This window comes from Squalius cephalus (assembly GCF_949319135.1).
Source record: "Squalius cephalus genome assembly, chromosome: 1".
Lineage (NCBI taxonomy): Eukaryota > Metazoa > Chordata > Actinopteri > Cypriniformes > Leuciscidae > Squalius > Squalius cephalus.
The window spans coordinates 47,278,209-47,294,849 of NC_137122.1; the positions used below are offsets into that span (position 1 = coordinate 47,278,209).

General features: G+C 37.8%; 1 protein-coding gene across 1 annotated transcript; it reads left to right on the top strand.

The window, feature by feature from the left end:
* Positions 1–202: 202 nt before the first annotated feature.
* nptxra (neuronal pentraxin receptor a) lies at positions 203–9,970 on the top strand. Its single transcript, XM_079891466.1, has 5 exons — positions 203–1,091; positions 2,727–2,982; positions 4,228–4,469; positions 5,637–5,816; positions 7,405–9,970. The coding sequence occupies exons 1-5, from the start codon at positions 414–416 to the stop codon at positions 7,636–7,638; spliced, it is 1,590 nt and encodes a 529-aa protein (XP_079747592.1). The 5' UTR covers positions 203–413; the 3' UTR covers positions 7,639–9,970.
* Positions 9,971–16,641: the final 6,671 nt, after the last annotated feature.

A 16,641-nucleotide genomic window follows, 5' to 3' on the forward strand; every position in this document is an offset into this window, starting at 1 on the left:
TGGTTAGACGCAGCCCCTTACTGTAGGCTATATTGCATCCTGCTACTTGTTTTCCTAAGCACTACTACAGGTATTTTTCAGACGATATGAAATCTAGCTCACATTGGTCGAACATGAGGTTGTTGTCTCCACCTCCCTCGCATGTGCAGCCCACCCCTGATGATGTGTAAGCTAAACCCCCACCTCTTGTTGTCCCCACGGTAATACCGAGATGGAGATATAGAGAGACGCGTCCTGCGGGTGGACACATTACAGAAGAAAAACTGTTGACATTGAGTCGTGGGTTGAAGAATTTATTGATGAAATTCATTCATTCTTAAGGTCTAAATATCCCCGTTATCTTTTGTTTCTTTTCATTACTGATTTTTTTAACCGCCACCCTGAAGTTCATCGTTGTCATTTTGGCCGCCGGGATGGTGGCGTTTATCGGAGCGGTCATCTGCATCATCTTCGCGGTGCACAGCGGATCTCCACCGGCATCCGCGGCCGCAGCGCAGCCCCTGGCTGACAACCAGTCGCTGTCACCGGGCGCAACCGGGAAGGCTTTTTCCTCCGGGTCCGTCGCTCGATCAGGACCGCTTGACGCTCTCCACGGTACTGATGCGACAAGCAGAGAACGAGGAGGACCGGAGGCGCCAACATTCTACGGTTTAACGGGACTAGGGACCGGTGGAAGCGAACAGCAGGTCACCTACAGCAGACTCATCTGCACCCCTGTCCCCGCAGGTGAGTGCAACCCGAAAAAGTTTCAGCAACAAGCGGACGACCAGTCGTTATATGCGGGAGAGGACTGGGGGTACCTCCGCACCACCGCCGAGGAGCTCCGACAGACCGTCCTACAGCAGAAAGATGAGATCCTCACCGATCAGAGAACCATACGGGAGCTAACGGGAAAGCTTTCGGAATGCGAGAGTGGCTTGAATGGACGGAAGGTCCCGGAACGGAGCGTAGGACTTAGGGATGCGCGAAAAGACAAAAAGGAGCAACTAATGATGCGGGACGATGCGGGATCCTCAGTGCGGACGGCTCATGCGGTGGAGGAACTGGGGCATGCCATAACTCAAATGAAAGACCGCATTGAGAAACTGGAGGTAAGAAAACCGCAAGAAAGATATTTAAGTGGCTGAGAATCAAGTTTTTTATGGATGATAATAAATGTCTGAGATGATAATAATGGGAAATGTAGCTTATATGAAATTTAAGAAACGTGCCGAGTTTTTAGAAATGTATGCAATCATGTTGATTCCACATATTTGTAAAAAAAAGAAGAAAAAAAGAAAGAAAAAAGGCCTATATATAGGCTATATATATATCTATCTATCTATCTATATATATATATATATATATATATATATATATATATATATATTATATAGCGTAAAATTAGGCCTAAATACTGTTATTGGATATTATTTTCCTAAAATAAATTTTACTGTTTAAAAAAAATAAATAGAAAATAGACTATTTAAGGTAAAATATCTGTGAAATTACATTTTTCAGGCATGAATATGCTGTTAGTAGCTTCTTGTGTGTTTGTTACGTCACACTGTCTTTGATATGGCTGGGGGGGGGGGGGGGGGGGGGGGGTGCCTAATATAAATATAGGCTTTTAAACAAAACATCTACTTTTAAAATTTTAGCTAAAAAAAACAACAACAAAAAACATAAATTTCAGTCCTTTAATTAGATATTCTAATCAATTCAACTTTGTATAAATGAGCGTAGCCTCAGATAAAGCTGGTGCTAGATGGCTACTATCTGACCTGTTGATAAACGCGATTAGTATTATAGCAGCCTGTTTTGAAAATGTAAGAATAGGTGCTGCAGTGTGCTTGTAAAGTTAGTCCCTCCGCGAGTCCTGGATTGCGTTTCAGCTCACGTACGATCGCGCGCCTGTGCCGTGATTTATCGCTGTGCGCCAAGATGCGCGTCCCTGATTGGGTTTCGATGGAAATATGGGCTAAGTGAGCCGATTTCATGGTTTACGAGCCGATGGGAACAACAAATTACATCCTCATCAAGACCACATTTAGCGCATCTGATTAACTTCGATCTAACCCAAATCTATCAGTCTGAAAATCTATAGCCTGCTAGAAGGAGCAGTTAAACAGCCTATATTTTACATATCAAAGAAAAATAAAAGGTAAACAGCAGTTATACTCAAGAATGTATGTTTAAAAAGAGAGGAGCCTGAGCCTATCAGTTGACTCCAGCATGTGTGACAGCAGGGGAGAGATGAGAAACATGACACACACCACTGAAAGCATATTATGGACTCCTGCAGCTGCGAATGAGAGCTCTGCAAGCTAGTGCAGATGCCTTTGTAATGATCCCATCATAATAGAATAGAAATGAACTTGTTATTTCCATGCAAGTAGGGAAATTGAAATTGGTCTCATTACACATCCAACCTCTCTCATACTTGCAAGAATCCCCATCAAGGGGTGCAATATTTTCTCTGAAATATGATTCTGTTTAATTAATCAATTAAATGACATGATGCATTATTAAATCTTAAATTTAGGCAGGGTTTGATTTGACCGGAATTTAAGATGCATAGCCGTTTACACTTGAAAAGAGGTTAATAATTGCATTTTGAGTAATAAGAATGAGTAGTTTGTTAAATGCAATCACTTTTCATTGTTAGATTGGTTGCATTCATGTAATGTTGATAAATGAGGTTCTTACATCACAACACAGGAAAAAAATGACTGTCTTTTTTACAGTCTGAAATGGCACCGTCAGCGTTCAATCATACAGACTCAAGCTCACAGAAAGCAGCAGGTGCTGCCTCTAGCGCTGCCCGTACACCAGTGGCAGCTGCACAGAGACGAGTGGAGGATCTGGAAGGAGAACTGAAGAGAAAGATAAAACTGCTGGAGGAAGAGAGGAAAGCTCTGCGCAAAGAGACACAGAAACATCAGGAGAATATTGATTATGGACTGGACACTGTACAACAGCGGATAAGCACTCTGGAGAAAGGTGAGGCACAGGGTCGATTTACTGCTGGAAGAAATATTGATTTTAAAAGACTGATTTGACCAAAATCTTCTTACAGATATAATTCATCGTTCACTCGCCCACAGGTTTTGATCCATGGCTTTCTTTCTCCTGTGGAACCTAAAAAGATATTTCAAGAATCAAAAAAATATATAAAAATATACTTTTTTTAATTTTTTTGCAATACAATGGGGTCTAATGTTGTTTGGCTCCCAGCGTTCTCCAAAGTACCTTCTTAATGTTTCGGAACAACATGAGATTGAGTCGATGACAAGAGAATTTTCTTTTAAAAACGAGCATGCAAATTGATAGTGATAGTGAAATTGACAGAAATTATATATATATATATATCAGGGCTGTCAAACGATTAATCGCGATTAATCGCATCCAAAATAAAAGTTTGTGTTTACATAATATATGTAGTATAATTATTTTCTATATATAAATACACACACATGCATATATATTTAAGAAAAATGTGTTATTTATATATAAAATATTTATATATAATATAAATATATATACACAGTATATACATGCAAATATTTCTTAAATATATACATGCATGTGTGTGTATTTATATATAGAAAATAATTATACACCGTACACACACATGTATTATGTAAAAACAAACTTTTATTTTGGATGCGATTAATCGCAATTAATCGTTTGACAGCCCTAATATATATATATATATATATATATATATATATATGCAAAAGCCTCTAAGTGCCATTTTAAATTTTCTTCTAAAATAAGCATTTTTATCAAGCTTGTATATTTAAGTTCAGTAATTTCACTTTAATGACAATTAATAGGTCATTTTCATTGCCATTAAAGTGAAATAACTGAACATAAATATACAAGCTTGATAAAAATTATCATTCTAGAAGAAAATTTCAGATGGCACTTAGAGGCTTTTGCATCTGAAGTCTTCATATATATATATATATATATATATATATATATATATATATATATATATATATATATATATATATATATATATATATCCAATGAGTCAAAACTAATGTTCTGATAATGAGCAGCAGGTCACAGATGCTGTCAATAGAACTTAAATTGTATTGAACCTGGAACCGGCCTTTAAACTCTTATCCAGTGTTGACTTCTCTGTGCTTAGGTTTAATTCAATTCACTCTTTGTCATTCATTCTTTCCTTCTCTCTCTGTCTCTCTTTCATTTGATTTCTCAAATTCTTTTTCACAGGTGTCTCTGAGAACAAGTTTCCGGAGGGTTACAGGCTCTCATTCCCTGTACGGAGCACTTCCATGTATGCCATCATAAAGCAGGAAATCCCTGTCCTCTACGCTTTGACTGTCTGCATGTGGCTCAAACCTGGAAAGAGCATCTTGGGAACAACAGTTTCTTATGCTGTTTCTGACCAGAGCCATGAGTTTGTGCTTCAGCAGTTGGTTCATGGGCCCATTGAGCTCATCATTAATAATGAGGTAGCGCATCACATCACAATATCTGATGTTGGTTCCTTAAACAACTTGTTGTTCAACGCCGTTGAATCGGTTGTGCTGGGAACTCTGTATTTTAAATATGGTGAACATCTGCCTTAGCAAAAGAATTCTCTTGTGTGAACCATTGACAGAACCGACTGTCATTTGCCGAAGCGACTCTGATTTCCCAACCATATGAATGTACCTGACTGGGTATAGTCTGTGCTTTTAAAGTGTGAACGTCTAGTGCATGTTTACATTTTAAAAAACAATAAAAAAAGCAATGCAGTGGAATAAAAAAAGGTTCTGTGTAAACAGCCCCTTAGACAGCAGATTTAACCACAATATATTTGGTTATCATTACCAGAAGTGCCGCATACGCCACTGTGATACCTGATCACTGACTCAAATCTATACTGGAATCTAAAACGTAATGGCTTGAATCATCAATGGAACATAACATCAATGGAACATAACATAACATAACATAACATAACATAACATAACATAACATGACATGACATGACATAACATGACATAACATGTTGACTGATCAGACCCATATTATTTAGTTTAGAGCCATTCTCACCAAGAACTATTATATATATGAATATAACAATAACGATCAGCCCAAACCTGCCACTTTAAATACTCTAGCTCTTTAAAGTCCAGTGGGTTATGATTGGTTGTCTATGTTTTTATCCGTCATCAACTGAAAAAAAAAAAAAAACATTCTGAAAGTGATTCCAACAATATTGTTTCTATGTGCTATTATTGTTATAGCTGTGATATATATATATATATATATATATATATATATATATATATATATATATATATATAGCTTCCCTATTCTAAGGGAATTAGAATGAATATTAAAACTTTGTAGTTATCGTCCTTATAGTTAATAGGCCTTAAAAGGCAGAGTGAAGTTTTAGGATGTTTTTGGTAAAAGATGAACAGATGCTTAGATTGACCTCCGACAGCTCTTACGAAATGTTAAAGCAATTGAATTTTTTTTTGCCTGTGTGTTTTTAAGAGCTGTAATAGTGGACAGTAAGATAATCTCTCAGGCTTTCAGGCTGGTCTCAATTATCTAAGCACATGGACCACAGGATCAGTCTTTGGATTGTAATTTGGATTTTCTTTTTTGTGTCCTCCATCCTTTAGGTGGCGCTGGTACCTCTCAACTTAACAGTGGGCAGATGGCAGCATATGTGTGTGAGCTGGAACCGGAGAGCTGGAGCGTGGCATGCCTACCTAGGGGGCAAGCTAAAGAGTGAAGGAAGTGGCCTGGCAACCCGTCACAGCATCCGACGGGGAGGAACCCTCATGCTTGGCCAAGAACAGGTACGTCAGATTTTGGCACTTGTAACTGGTTGCCAGACGGTGGTCAAGATGAGCAGCATTTGGGATTCACACTGCACATACTGTAAAACTCACGATGTATGTTTATCCTTTCCTTTACCTTTTCCTGCCCTCGTCATCCCTCTTTCGTTAAACTCCTGCATACTTACCCTTACATTAGAACAAGTAGGGCTTAAAATCATTTTCTGATCCATGTTGTAGTCTGACGTTGTGATTAATCTGACTGTGATTTAAAAAAAAAAAATTATAAAGGAAACCATGTTTCCAAAAACATGTTTACATGTTTTCATTTAGCATGGGATTTTTTTCTGGGATTTTTCTGAGATGATACAAACGATTCCAGTATCATTGGCTATGCAGAGTTTATATAATACATTTGTGGATGTGTCTGGGACCCTTTTTTTATATTGGAATATAAGACACCTTAAAAGACACACTGAAATGGTATTATCACATTTTTATGAGGCAAATTTTTTATTACCACTGGAGATAAAACTAAAAAGGTCCCACTATCAGTTGTCTCAGTCTCAGAAAGGGCCAAATGTCAAATGTTATTTTGCTGTTTTTAGGGCCGTATGAAGTTTAAATGCAATCTTGGACAACAACAAGAACAAAATTGGGTTTTGGGTTTTTACAGCATCAGATTTTACACTGATAACACTACTATTTTTGTCATCGTCTCACTTGGTGTTACTTCTTAAGTTTGTTTAGAAGTTAACTTTTGCAATGAGTGCTTCTGAGGAATAAATAAATAATAATAATAAAAAAAGTTTTACAAAAAACACACAAAAAGCCCTAAATTAAGTAAGGGATAATGTATAGAGAGGCGGTCGTTATAGCGAATAACAACCCCGACAGGCTGAACAGGACCCCGACGCGAAGCGGAGGGGTCTTGAATCAGCCTGAAGGGGTTGTTATTCGCTATAAAGACCGCCTCTCTATACATTATCCCGCTTATTACATGGCTACCTACAAAATAAATAAATAATTTGCCACGAATTATTGATTTAAAAAGGAGTTTATTGATTTAAAAACGATTGTATTGCTTCCGCCAAAGAAAATAGTCCGTTCCGCGTCCATTGCAACGCGCTGTTTTTCATGGCAACGGTCTGTTATACTTCCCAGCGGTCTGTTATCAAGAAATAACAGACCGCATTCTACATTGGAATTCAGCCAAGCCATTAAATAAATATATATATATATGGATCTGGATGGAACAAAATTCCAACAACAAAGTCATCAGTTTTCTCTTATTTTGTCTTTAAAATAGTATTTTAAAAAGCTGTAAAAATAAGCTACAATATTTACCAGACATTTATGAATTTTATCTGAAGTATAGAGTCACCACTCAAAAATATTTTAATTGGGACATTAAGTACCAGGCATGATAATTTAGTGGTAAAGGCAGGTAAAAACAAAACAAAAAAAACATTCAAAACTAGTCACTCATTCAATTTCAATGAATATTTATAATTTTTAATACGATTTTTTTTAAACAATAATTTAAAAAAAGAATAATAATAATTATATTTTGCTGCAGAGTCTGAATATGATTTCCTGTCTCCTGCAGAGCTCAATGGGCGGTCTTCGTTTCGAGGTGTCGCGGGCTATGGTTGGAGAGCTGTCTCAGTTTAATGTGTGGGACCGGCCACTTTCACACGTAGAGCTCTCTGCTCTTGCCCACTGCAGCACAGGGATGCTGGGTAATGTAGTCCCGTGGACCAGCCGTGAGGTAGAGGTTTTCGGAGGCGTCACCAAGCAACCGGCCGACCATTGCCAGCATCGCACCAGCGCCATTCAGTGATGGGCTTCTGAGGGGTTGTTTAAAGGGTCAGAGATGGTTTCAGAAATGGAAAAGATTCATCAGAAAACCACACCACCATCAGATATGTATGTTGATTTCAAGGCAAAATGGTGTTTGCTGAAACAAACAAGCATCACTATCATTACAGCTCAGGGTTAGTGTTTTGAACAAACCCCTAACCCTAAGTGTTAAATTTCAGCGCATATAGCTCGTCCCACACCATTTGTGCTACAAACAAGAATGATACCTCAAATTGTGTGACTTGATGAGGAAGAGTGTGCTCTTATTTTTGTAAGCAAGCCAACAAATTTTCACTTGGTGGATGAGAAAATGGGTGCAAATATCCCATAGATTTACTGAGTCACATTTACTATTGTTTGGGGAATTTTCACAAAGTCTTTTCAATAGGAATCCAGGTGAGGGCGAACGATTTACCTGTGCAGATTTTGCAACGAGTTCAAATTGGTCATGTGGATTCGCCATGTTGACCAAAAGAAAGATTCTTGGTTTGAATGTGACTTGTGAGCTATTCTTTACGTATTTAAAACGAATTTTGGATTCCAGGGAAATTTCGGCCAAATTTTGCTAATGTGACCATATCTAGGGACCAGATTATCATATCCAATTTCATTGGCTCTAGCAATATACTAAAGACCATTCTGGACACCTTAGCAAACGCATAGCAATGCCCTGGCAACACCTTAGCATCATGGGGCGGGTTTTGCATGAGAAAGTCTCAAGTTTTAAATTATTGACATTTTTTGTACTAGTGGCAAACATCATTTGATGTGTGATCTTCAGTCTCAGTGCTTGATAAAAGGATTTATTTTTTACCACAGTTCAACGGTTTCAGATTTGTTGTTATTTATACAATGTAGCCTATTTGATTGAAATTAGTTTTGAAACACACACACACGAACAGCTGGGAAATCGTTTGCTTTTAGTCTGGCATTTTTTATACTAGGTTTTTTTGTATGTTTGATCTATTCAAGGTTTTTTTGTTTTTTTGATGTTTTTGAATCACACTGTTTCTATGGTGATCACTCTAACAGACTGAATCCTATTGGTCAGGCCAGTCCTGAATTCTCCTCCATTAAAAACCCTTTAACATCATCAGAATCACATCGAATTAGAACGAACAACAGAAAAAGGAGCAGTTGAAGAAGGCATTTAGCCAGATGAATACTTCAGCAATATTTCAACGAATAGCTATTAATTAACTTTTAAAGCCATGGTTTTGAAACCCTTTATAATGTGGCATCTGCAATGACATGCTATCTGAGAACTGTTTTCAGTGTTTCTGTTCAACGTAATCTGCAAATATCTACAGACAAACAAATATCTTCTCATGCTGAGAAATTAGCAAATATAGCCTATATAGATTTATAAAAAAATCTACTCAAGAAAATTATTTGTAAAATAAGCAACAAACATTCCGTATGATGAATGTATATTATTTACACCATTATATATGTATATCCCACCATCTATCTATCTATCTATCTATCTATCTATCTATCTATCTATCTATCTATCTATCTATCTATCTATCTATCTATCTATCTATCTATCTATCTACTCTCTCTCTCTCTCTCTCTCTCTCTCTCTCTCTCTCTCTCTCTCTCTCTCTCTTCATAACTGTGACTGAATAGACGTCTCTTGATAAAGAGCTTATGTAAATTACATCACACATATGATATGCTTTATGTGGATTATACTCAATGTATTGTTTCTGTGTAAAATGCAGCGGGCTGAAAAATGCCTATTTTGTGGCCTTGTCAAACACAAGAATCTGAAGACATATATATATACGGACACACAAAACTGAGATTATGGATGTCATTTTGTGTATGTTGCAAACAGTTGTTTTAATGGCATGTGTTTTGAGATTCCGTGGCCATACAGTTGAACTGCACAAGATCATCATAATGTTTTCAGCACTAAATATATTTTCTTTCTGATGTATAGTTGCTATTGTTAGTGTAATGCCTGTTTGTTTGCATTTCAGTGGTCATTTTGTGATGTTCAATTTGTATATGAACAAGCTTTGAATTGTATTCAGAAAGAGTGGTTTACAAATGATGGTTTAATACTGTTACATTTTCTGGAATATATTTGCTTTTGAATGAAGAAATGTCTTGGAAGTTGGATTTAAAGTTCTCTCTTTTTGCTTGAAAATTTTTCTACACTGAGGATTTACTCATTTACATTTTTCTAATCTTTCTTCTATCATAATGTTGATTTCTTGAATTCTATATGTTTCTTTGTGTTGAAATTGAGATCAAATGTGTTAATATTTAAGATGGCAATGAGAATAAAATATATATAGCACAACAAACACTAGTGTTCTCTTTCATCTCTCTCTCTCTCTCTCTCTCTCTCTCTCTCTCTGAGCGGATGCTGTGAGTGAGTGGGCGGAGTTTGCTGTCAGAGTACTGCTGGTGTGAGTGAGTTTTTTCCTCTCTTTCTCTTAACTTTCTTACTGTTTTTGTTTAAAGTTTTTTTAAGTGTGTTTTTGCGAGTGTTAATATAGGCTTGGTAGGTTTTAGGTGGGACGAATTTCGCCGCTATCCGGCGTTTGCTGGGTGGCAATGGCGTCCTCAGAACGCGTGAGTTTGGACCGGTTGTCGCGAAGACACGGTATCAAGCTCGCGCCTGTGAGTAATGTTTCGGTGGAACAATGTGTTTTGGCTGTAGGAGAAGTTGTTGGTTGCGATAGCATATTATCTGCTTCTCGCATGAACAGTGCTGTTGTTGTCTTTCTAGACACTATTGAAAAAGTTAATAGTGTTGTTCAGAATGGCGTTGTTATACAGGATACCTTTACTCCCGTAATGCCGCTACTTCAACCGGCAAAAAGAGTTATTCTGTCTAATGTTCCCCCGTTCATTAAAGATGAACTCTTGATAGCAGAGCTTTCAAGGCATGGTAAAGTAGTGTCCCAAATGAAAAAGATCCCTTTTGGTTGTAAATCACCGCTACTTAAGCATGTTGTTTGTTTCAGACGTCAGGTTTATATGGTTTTGAATAAAGATGCAGACGAATTGAATGTGGCTTTCAAATTTAAGGTTGATGGTTTTGATTATGTGGTTTTTGTTACCTCTGATATTATGAAATGTTTCCGATGTGGAAAAGAGGGACACATTAGAGGTGCATGTACTGAGAGAGTTAATGATGCTGAAACTGTAGATAATGAGAGGATGGGTGAGATTGTTGAAGCTGGGACCAGTGCTGCTTCTGCTGGGACCAGCACTGCTTCTGCTGGGACCAGTGCTGCTTTTGCTGGTGCTAGTGCTGCTTCTGCTGGGACCAGCACTGCTTCTGCTGGGGCCAGTGCTGCTTTTGCTGGTACCAGTGCTGCTTCTGCTGGGACCAGTGCTGCTTTTGCTGGGACCAGTGCTGCTTTTGCTGGCACCAGTGCTGCTTCTGCTGAGGAAGACATGCATGTGGAAAGTAGGAGAAGTGAGACTGTTGAGGTTGAGGAAGCTGTGGAGAGTGTAGGGGATCACGTTCATGGCACAACGATAGGTGTAGATAATGTAGAGAATGAAACTGATGAGGAGAATGTATCTGCTGTTGCAGAAATTATTGAGGCTCAAGAAAGTCTGGGCACTGAGATGCTGAGGGATGAAGAACTTTTTAAAACTCCCTCTACTAAAAGGAAACGAGTAAAGAAAAGCCTAAAGAATAAGAGCACTGGTCAGGTGACTGTAGACTCAGCTAATAGAAATGATGATACTGAATGTAGCTCAGTTGAGTCTGATATTGAGGCAACAGCTAGCAGAAATGGACAGTACGATCATCAAGGTGAATACACATTTGGAAAAATAAGATTATTCCTTCAGAAAACAAAGAATATGAAAAACGTCCAGGTTGAGGAGTATTTCCCTGATCGTAAACTATTCATAGATTCAGTTGCAATGACAATGAGGGGTGACAGTGAGGAGCATTTCACTGTTCAAGAAATGTTTAGGTTGAAGAAATTTGTGTCTAAGTTGAAACTAAAACAAAAAATTGAGGATGGTTTTGAAACGACATAAGTCATTTTGTTACTTTAAGTTATTGTTTACTCTGTATCTCTTGGTAACACACTATTTAATGAGTACGATAAGGATAGGTACTCTGAACTTGAATGGTGCAAGAGATATAAAGAAAAGAGCAGTACTTTTTGAGTTAATCAGACAAAAGAGCTTGGATGTTATGATGGTTCAAGAAACACACAGTGATAGTTTAAATGAAATCGATTGGAAAAAGGAGTGGGATGGGGAAGTAGTGCTTTCTCATATGAGTTCAGTCAGAGGAGGGGTGGCTGTACTTTTTGCCAAAAAATTCCTGCCTATTTCATACGATTTGAAACATGTAATACCAGGTAGACTCATGCTATTAAAAGCAAAATTTGAAAGATTCAATTTTGTTTTTTTGAATATATACGCTCCAACTATTGGGGCTGAAAGAGTTAATTTTTTTAACGATGTTAAGAGTATTTTGCTGGATTATATTTCTGATGATTATTTGTTTTTTGGGGGAGATTTTAACTGCACAGAAAATTATGTACTGGATCGGAATCATGTAGAACCACATGCTGCTTCAGCTCGTGTTATACGCGAGTTAGTTGAGACTCACAGTTTATGTGATGTATGGCGGGGGGTTAATAATGATGTCAGACAATATACATGGGCACATGCAAGGGGAAGTGTTATATCCCTAGCTAGAATTGATAGGTTTTATTGTTATAAGCATCATCTTAATATTGTTAAAAAATGTGTAATTGCTCCAGTAGGTTTTTCGGATCACTGTTTAGTTACATGTCAAGTATTTATAGCAAATATAAAGGCCAGAAGTGCATATTGGCATTTCAACACGTCTTTGCTGAATGATAAGAATTTTAGAGATGTTTTTTGCTTTTTTTGGGACAATTTTAAGATGAGAAAAAATGAGTTTGAAGATCTGCGTCAGTGGTGGGATATTGGGAAGGTTAAAATAATGATGCTTTGTAAACAATACACTTTCAATGTTACCAGGGATATAACACGATCTATGAAAAAGTTAGAAACTGAAATAGTTGAATTGCAGGATTTGGCTGATGCTACCAAAGAGCAAAGGTATTTGGAGACTCTTAAATCCAAAAAAACTTTTCTTTTAAACCTATTGGGAGTTAGGGCGCAAGGAGCACTGGTTCGATCTCGCTTTTTAAACCTTTCACAAATGGATGCCCCATCTAAGTTCTTTTTCAGTCTTGAGAGAAAGAATGGTCAGAGCCGATGTATTCACTGTTTGTGCTCTGAAGATGGGCGTGAGCTAACAGAACCCTCTGAGATAAGAAAGAGGGCCGTACGGTTCTATACTGGGCTGTACAGCAGTGAGTATGTTGACGATGATGATTTGTCTGCTCACTTCTACGAAGGTCTACCCCGTGTTTCAGAGAGCTCAAAAGCGGAGCTGAAGCTGCCGTTGTGTGAGCAGGAACTGTTCACTGCTCTGAAAGCGATGGAGGGGGGTAAAGCCCCTGGCATGGATGGGCTCCCTGTGGAGTTTTACAGAGAGTTCTGGGCAGTTTTGGGTAATGACCTGTTGGGTGTTCTCAATGAGAGCTTAACTGAGGGGTTGTTGCCCTTAAGCTGCAGAAGAGCTGTGATTACCTTGTTACCTAAGAAAGGTAATCTACAAGATATAAAGAACTGGAGACCAGTGAGTTTGCTATGCTCTGACCTGAAAATATTCTCTAAAGCCCTGGCTAATAGGCTGAAAAAGGTGATGGGGGAAGTCATCCATATTGACCAGACTTATTGTATTCCCGGACGCTCTATTTTTGATAATGTTTGCCTTATACGGGATATTTTAAATATTTGCAATCTTTCTAGTGTTGATTTGGGACTTGTTTCTATTGATCAAGAAAAGGCGTTTGACAGAGTCGAGCACAGATATCTTTGGAAAACTTTAAATGCTTTTAATTTTGGATTGGAGTTTATTAATATGATCAAAGTTATGTACCAGGACATTGAAAGTGTTTTGAAAATCAATGGTGGTTTGAGTGCCCCTTTTAAGGTTTTTAGGGGCATTAGACAGGGTTGTGCAATATCGGGAATGTTATATTCTTTGGCTATTGAGCCTCTGTTGAATAAATTACGATCAAAAATTGAAGGTTTTTCTTTGCACAATGGTAATATATTTCAAGTTTCAGCTTATGCTGATGATGTCATAATCATGGTTAATGGGCAGCGAGATATTAACCATATGGAGGGTATTATAAGAGATTTTGGTGTTATCTCAGCTGCTAAAGTAAACTGGGAAAAGAGCGGGGCATTGGCCATAGGAAAATGGGAGCAGGGCCTGCCAGTTTTACCTGATAGAATAACCTGGAAAAAGGGAGGTCTCAAATATTTGGGAGTTTATCTTGGGGATGCAATTATACAACAAAAGAATTGGGATGGGGTAGTAGAGAAGATGGTAGGTAGACTGGCTAAATGGAAGTGGATTCATTCACAATTATCTTTTAGGGGAAGAGTGTTAATAGTGAACAATTTGGTAGCTTCGATACTCTGGCATAAACTGTTTTGTGTGGATCCACCCGTAGGGTTATTATCTCAGCTGCAAAGAATTTTTGTGGATTTTTTTTGGGATCGATTGCACTGGATTCCACAAAGTGTATTGTTTCTTCCTAAAGATGAAGGTGGACAAGGTTTGGTCCATTTGCCAAGCAGAATGGCAGCATTTCGTTTACAATTCATTCAGAGATTTTTAACAGGCCCTGACGATCTGGTGTGGAGGAACTTGACCAAGGTCATCCTTCAAAGGGTGGAGGGACTTGGACTTGATGTTGGCCTCTTTTTTATGGATTACAGGAAGTTGAACTTGAATGACATATCTCCTTTTTATTGTGGACTTTTTAAAATGTGGGGACTTTTCACTCTCAAGAGAATGAACAATTCAGACTCTTTATTTTGGCTGTTGGAGGAGCCCCTAGTAAAAGGGGCTCGTCTAGATGTAACGGATGAGGTACCAGGCCTCACTCAGCAGTTGTGTGCCTCTGGAACTGTGAAGCTGAGGCAAATTGTCAGTGTGGCTGGCCCTGATTTAAGTGATGTTACAGCAGTAGCCCTGATGCTGGGGCAAAGGTCAATTCGTCACACAGGAACAATAGTAGAAAAGTGGAGGAGGAAGCTCACAGATGTGGAAATCGCACTACTTAAGGATTTTGGGAAGGGTTTGGAGTTTCCTGATAAAGACGATCTTGTTCCGAAAATTAGAATTACTCCGGATTTGAAGGATATGACTGGTCCTTTGCTAGACCTTCACGGGCTGAAAGACTTGGATTTGGACATGGTGGAGGGCAAAGTTCTTTATCAGTGTTGTGTAAAAGTTTTTAATAGAGTTGCTTTAAATGGGCGAGTTGATACAGTCTGGAAGGAAAAACTTGGGATGGGTGAAAAAACTAAACCATTTTGGAGAGTGTTTTATAAACCACCATTGATTAAGAAATCTGGAGATTTACAATGGAGAATTCTACACGGTTCTGTGGCAGTTAATGCATTTATTTCTGTTATTAATCCCAGTGTTAATGATAAGTGTGTGTTTTGTGGTCTAAGGGAAACAGTGTTTCATTGTTTTTTGGAATGTGTAAGACTTAAATCACTTTTTGTTTTATTGAGTCAAGTGTTTTTGAAATTTGGAGAGAAGTTCACACATAATGCTTTTATTTTGGGGGCAGGATATAGTCAAAAGCAAAGAGTAAAATGGCAGCTGATTAACTATGTGATTGGTCAAGCAAAGCTTGCAATTTATATAAGTCGGAAAAATAGAACAGAGAATAGACTTGGCCAAGAGATTATGTGTCTATTTAAAGCCTATGTTAAGTCAAGAATTGTTGTTGACTTTAAGTATTATAAATTAATGAATGATATGACAGCGTTTGAAATGCAGTGGTGTTATAAAAATATTTTCTGTGCTGTGATGGAAGGGGATCTATCTTTTTCTCTATTTTTTAATTGAGTTGTATAGTGTATGATTGTTTTTGGAATTGATTGTATGGAATAAAATTGTTTTTTTAAAAATCAATCAAATCTCTCTCTCTCTCTCTCTCTCTCTCTCTCTCTCTCTCTCTCTCTCTCTCTCTCTCTCTCTCTCTATGTGTTTTTTTTTTTTTTTACAGAAGCAGGGGATGTACAAATATCCATGATGTGAGAGAATGTAAATTGCTTTCGAGAGGCTGTGCACTATTTCTGTTTATTAGTCCCATTCATCCTTGTGCATATTGACTGAATGTAATTGTACACACAAAATGCATATTTGTATAGGTGATCACCATATTGCATGTCTTTGTGTGTACGGTCTAGTTTTGTCATCTCCATCTAAATCCAATCTTCATTGAGACAGCTAAAATCTTTCAACTAAAAAGAGCATGTCAATGTTCCATTGCTGTAAACATGATTACTCTTGGAGCAAAAAATGATTGTCATTTATGAGTATGTTCTACTTTTGTGTTGCCCACTTGTGTTTTTGATATTTAATCATTTCCTGTATGTTATAGTCCTCTACTGTATTCATTGTATGAGTGGATTAGACAACACAACACATCCTCCATCATCTGTGCACCAGCCAACAAACTGAGCCAGCCATGTGCATCTGTCTCCTTTTTATTTTCTCTGTCTATGAATATAAAAGAATCCCAGCATGCTTTAACTACATTCACTTTTGTACCTGAGAAGCACATACAAATAAGCATAATCTGGATGTGTTTTTAAAAGGTGGCCTAGAGGTTCTCCAAAAGTTCTCCCAACATGGAACCTCAAATAAGCATCTTTTCATTTTGATCTTTCTTGTCATCATTTGTCATTGTTCTTCAATTTGTCCTCAAATGAAGGATAAATGAAGATTGACGTGATGTTTTTGTTAAATCCTTGTGAATCCTCATCACATCTGGAAATTAGTTGGGGATAGTTAATCTTTGGAACACAAATTAAGATCTTTTTTAATTAAATCTTTCTGTCCCTCCATTGACAGCTA

Excerpts from the sequence above, each read along its gene's own strand:
- nptxra (XM_079891466.1), top strand. The coding sequence starts at position 414 with ATGGTGGCGTTTATCGGAGCGGTCATCTGCATCATCTTCGCGGTGCAC. Across the intron at positions 4,470-5,636 it reads AGCTCATCATTAATAATGAG|GTGGCGCTGGTACCTCTCAA; the intron begins GTAGCGCATCAC and ends TCCATCCTTTAG. Across the intron at positions 5,817-7,404 it reads TCATGCTTGGCCAAGAACAG|AGCTCAATGGGCGGTCTTCG; the intron begins GTACGTCAGATT and ends TGTCTCCTGCAG.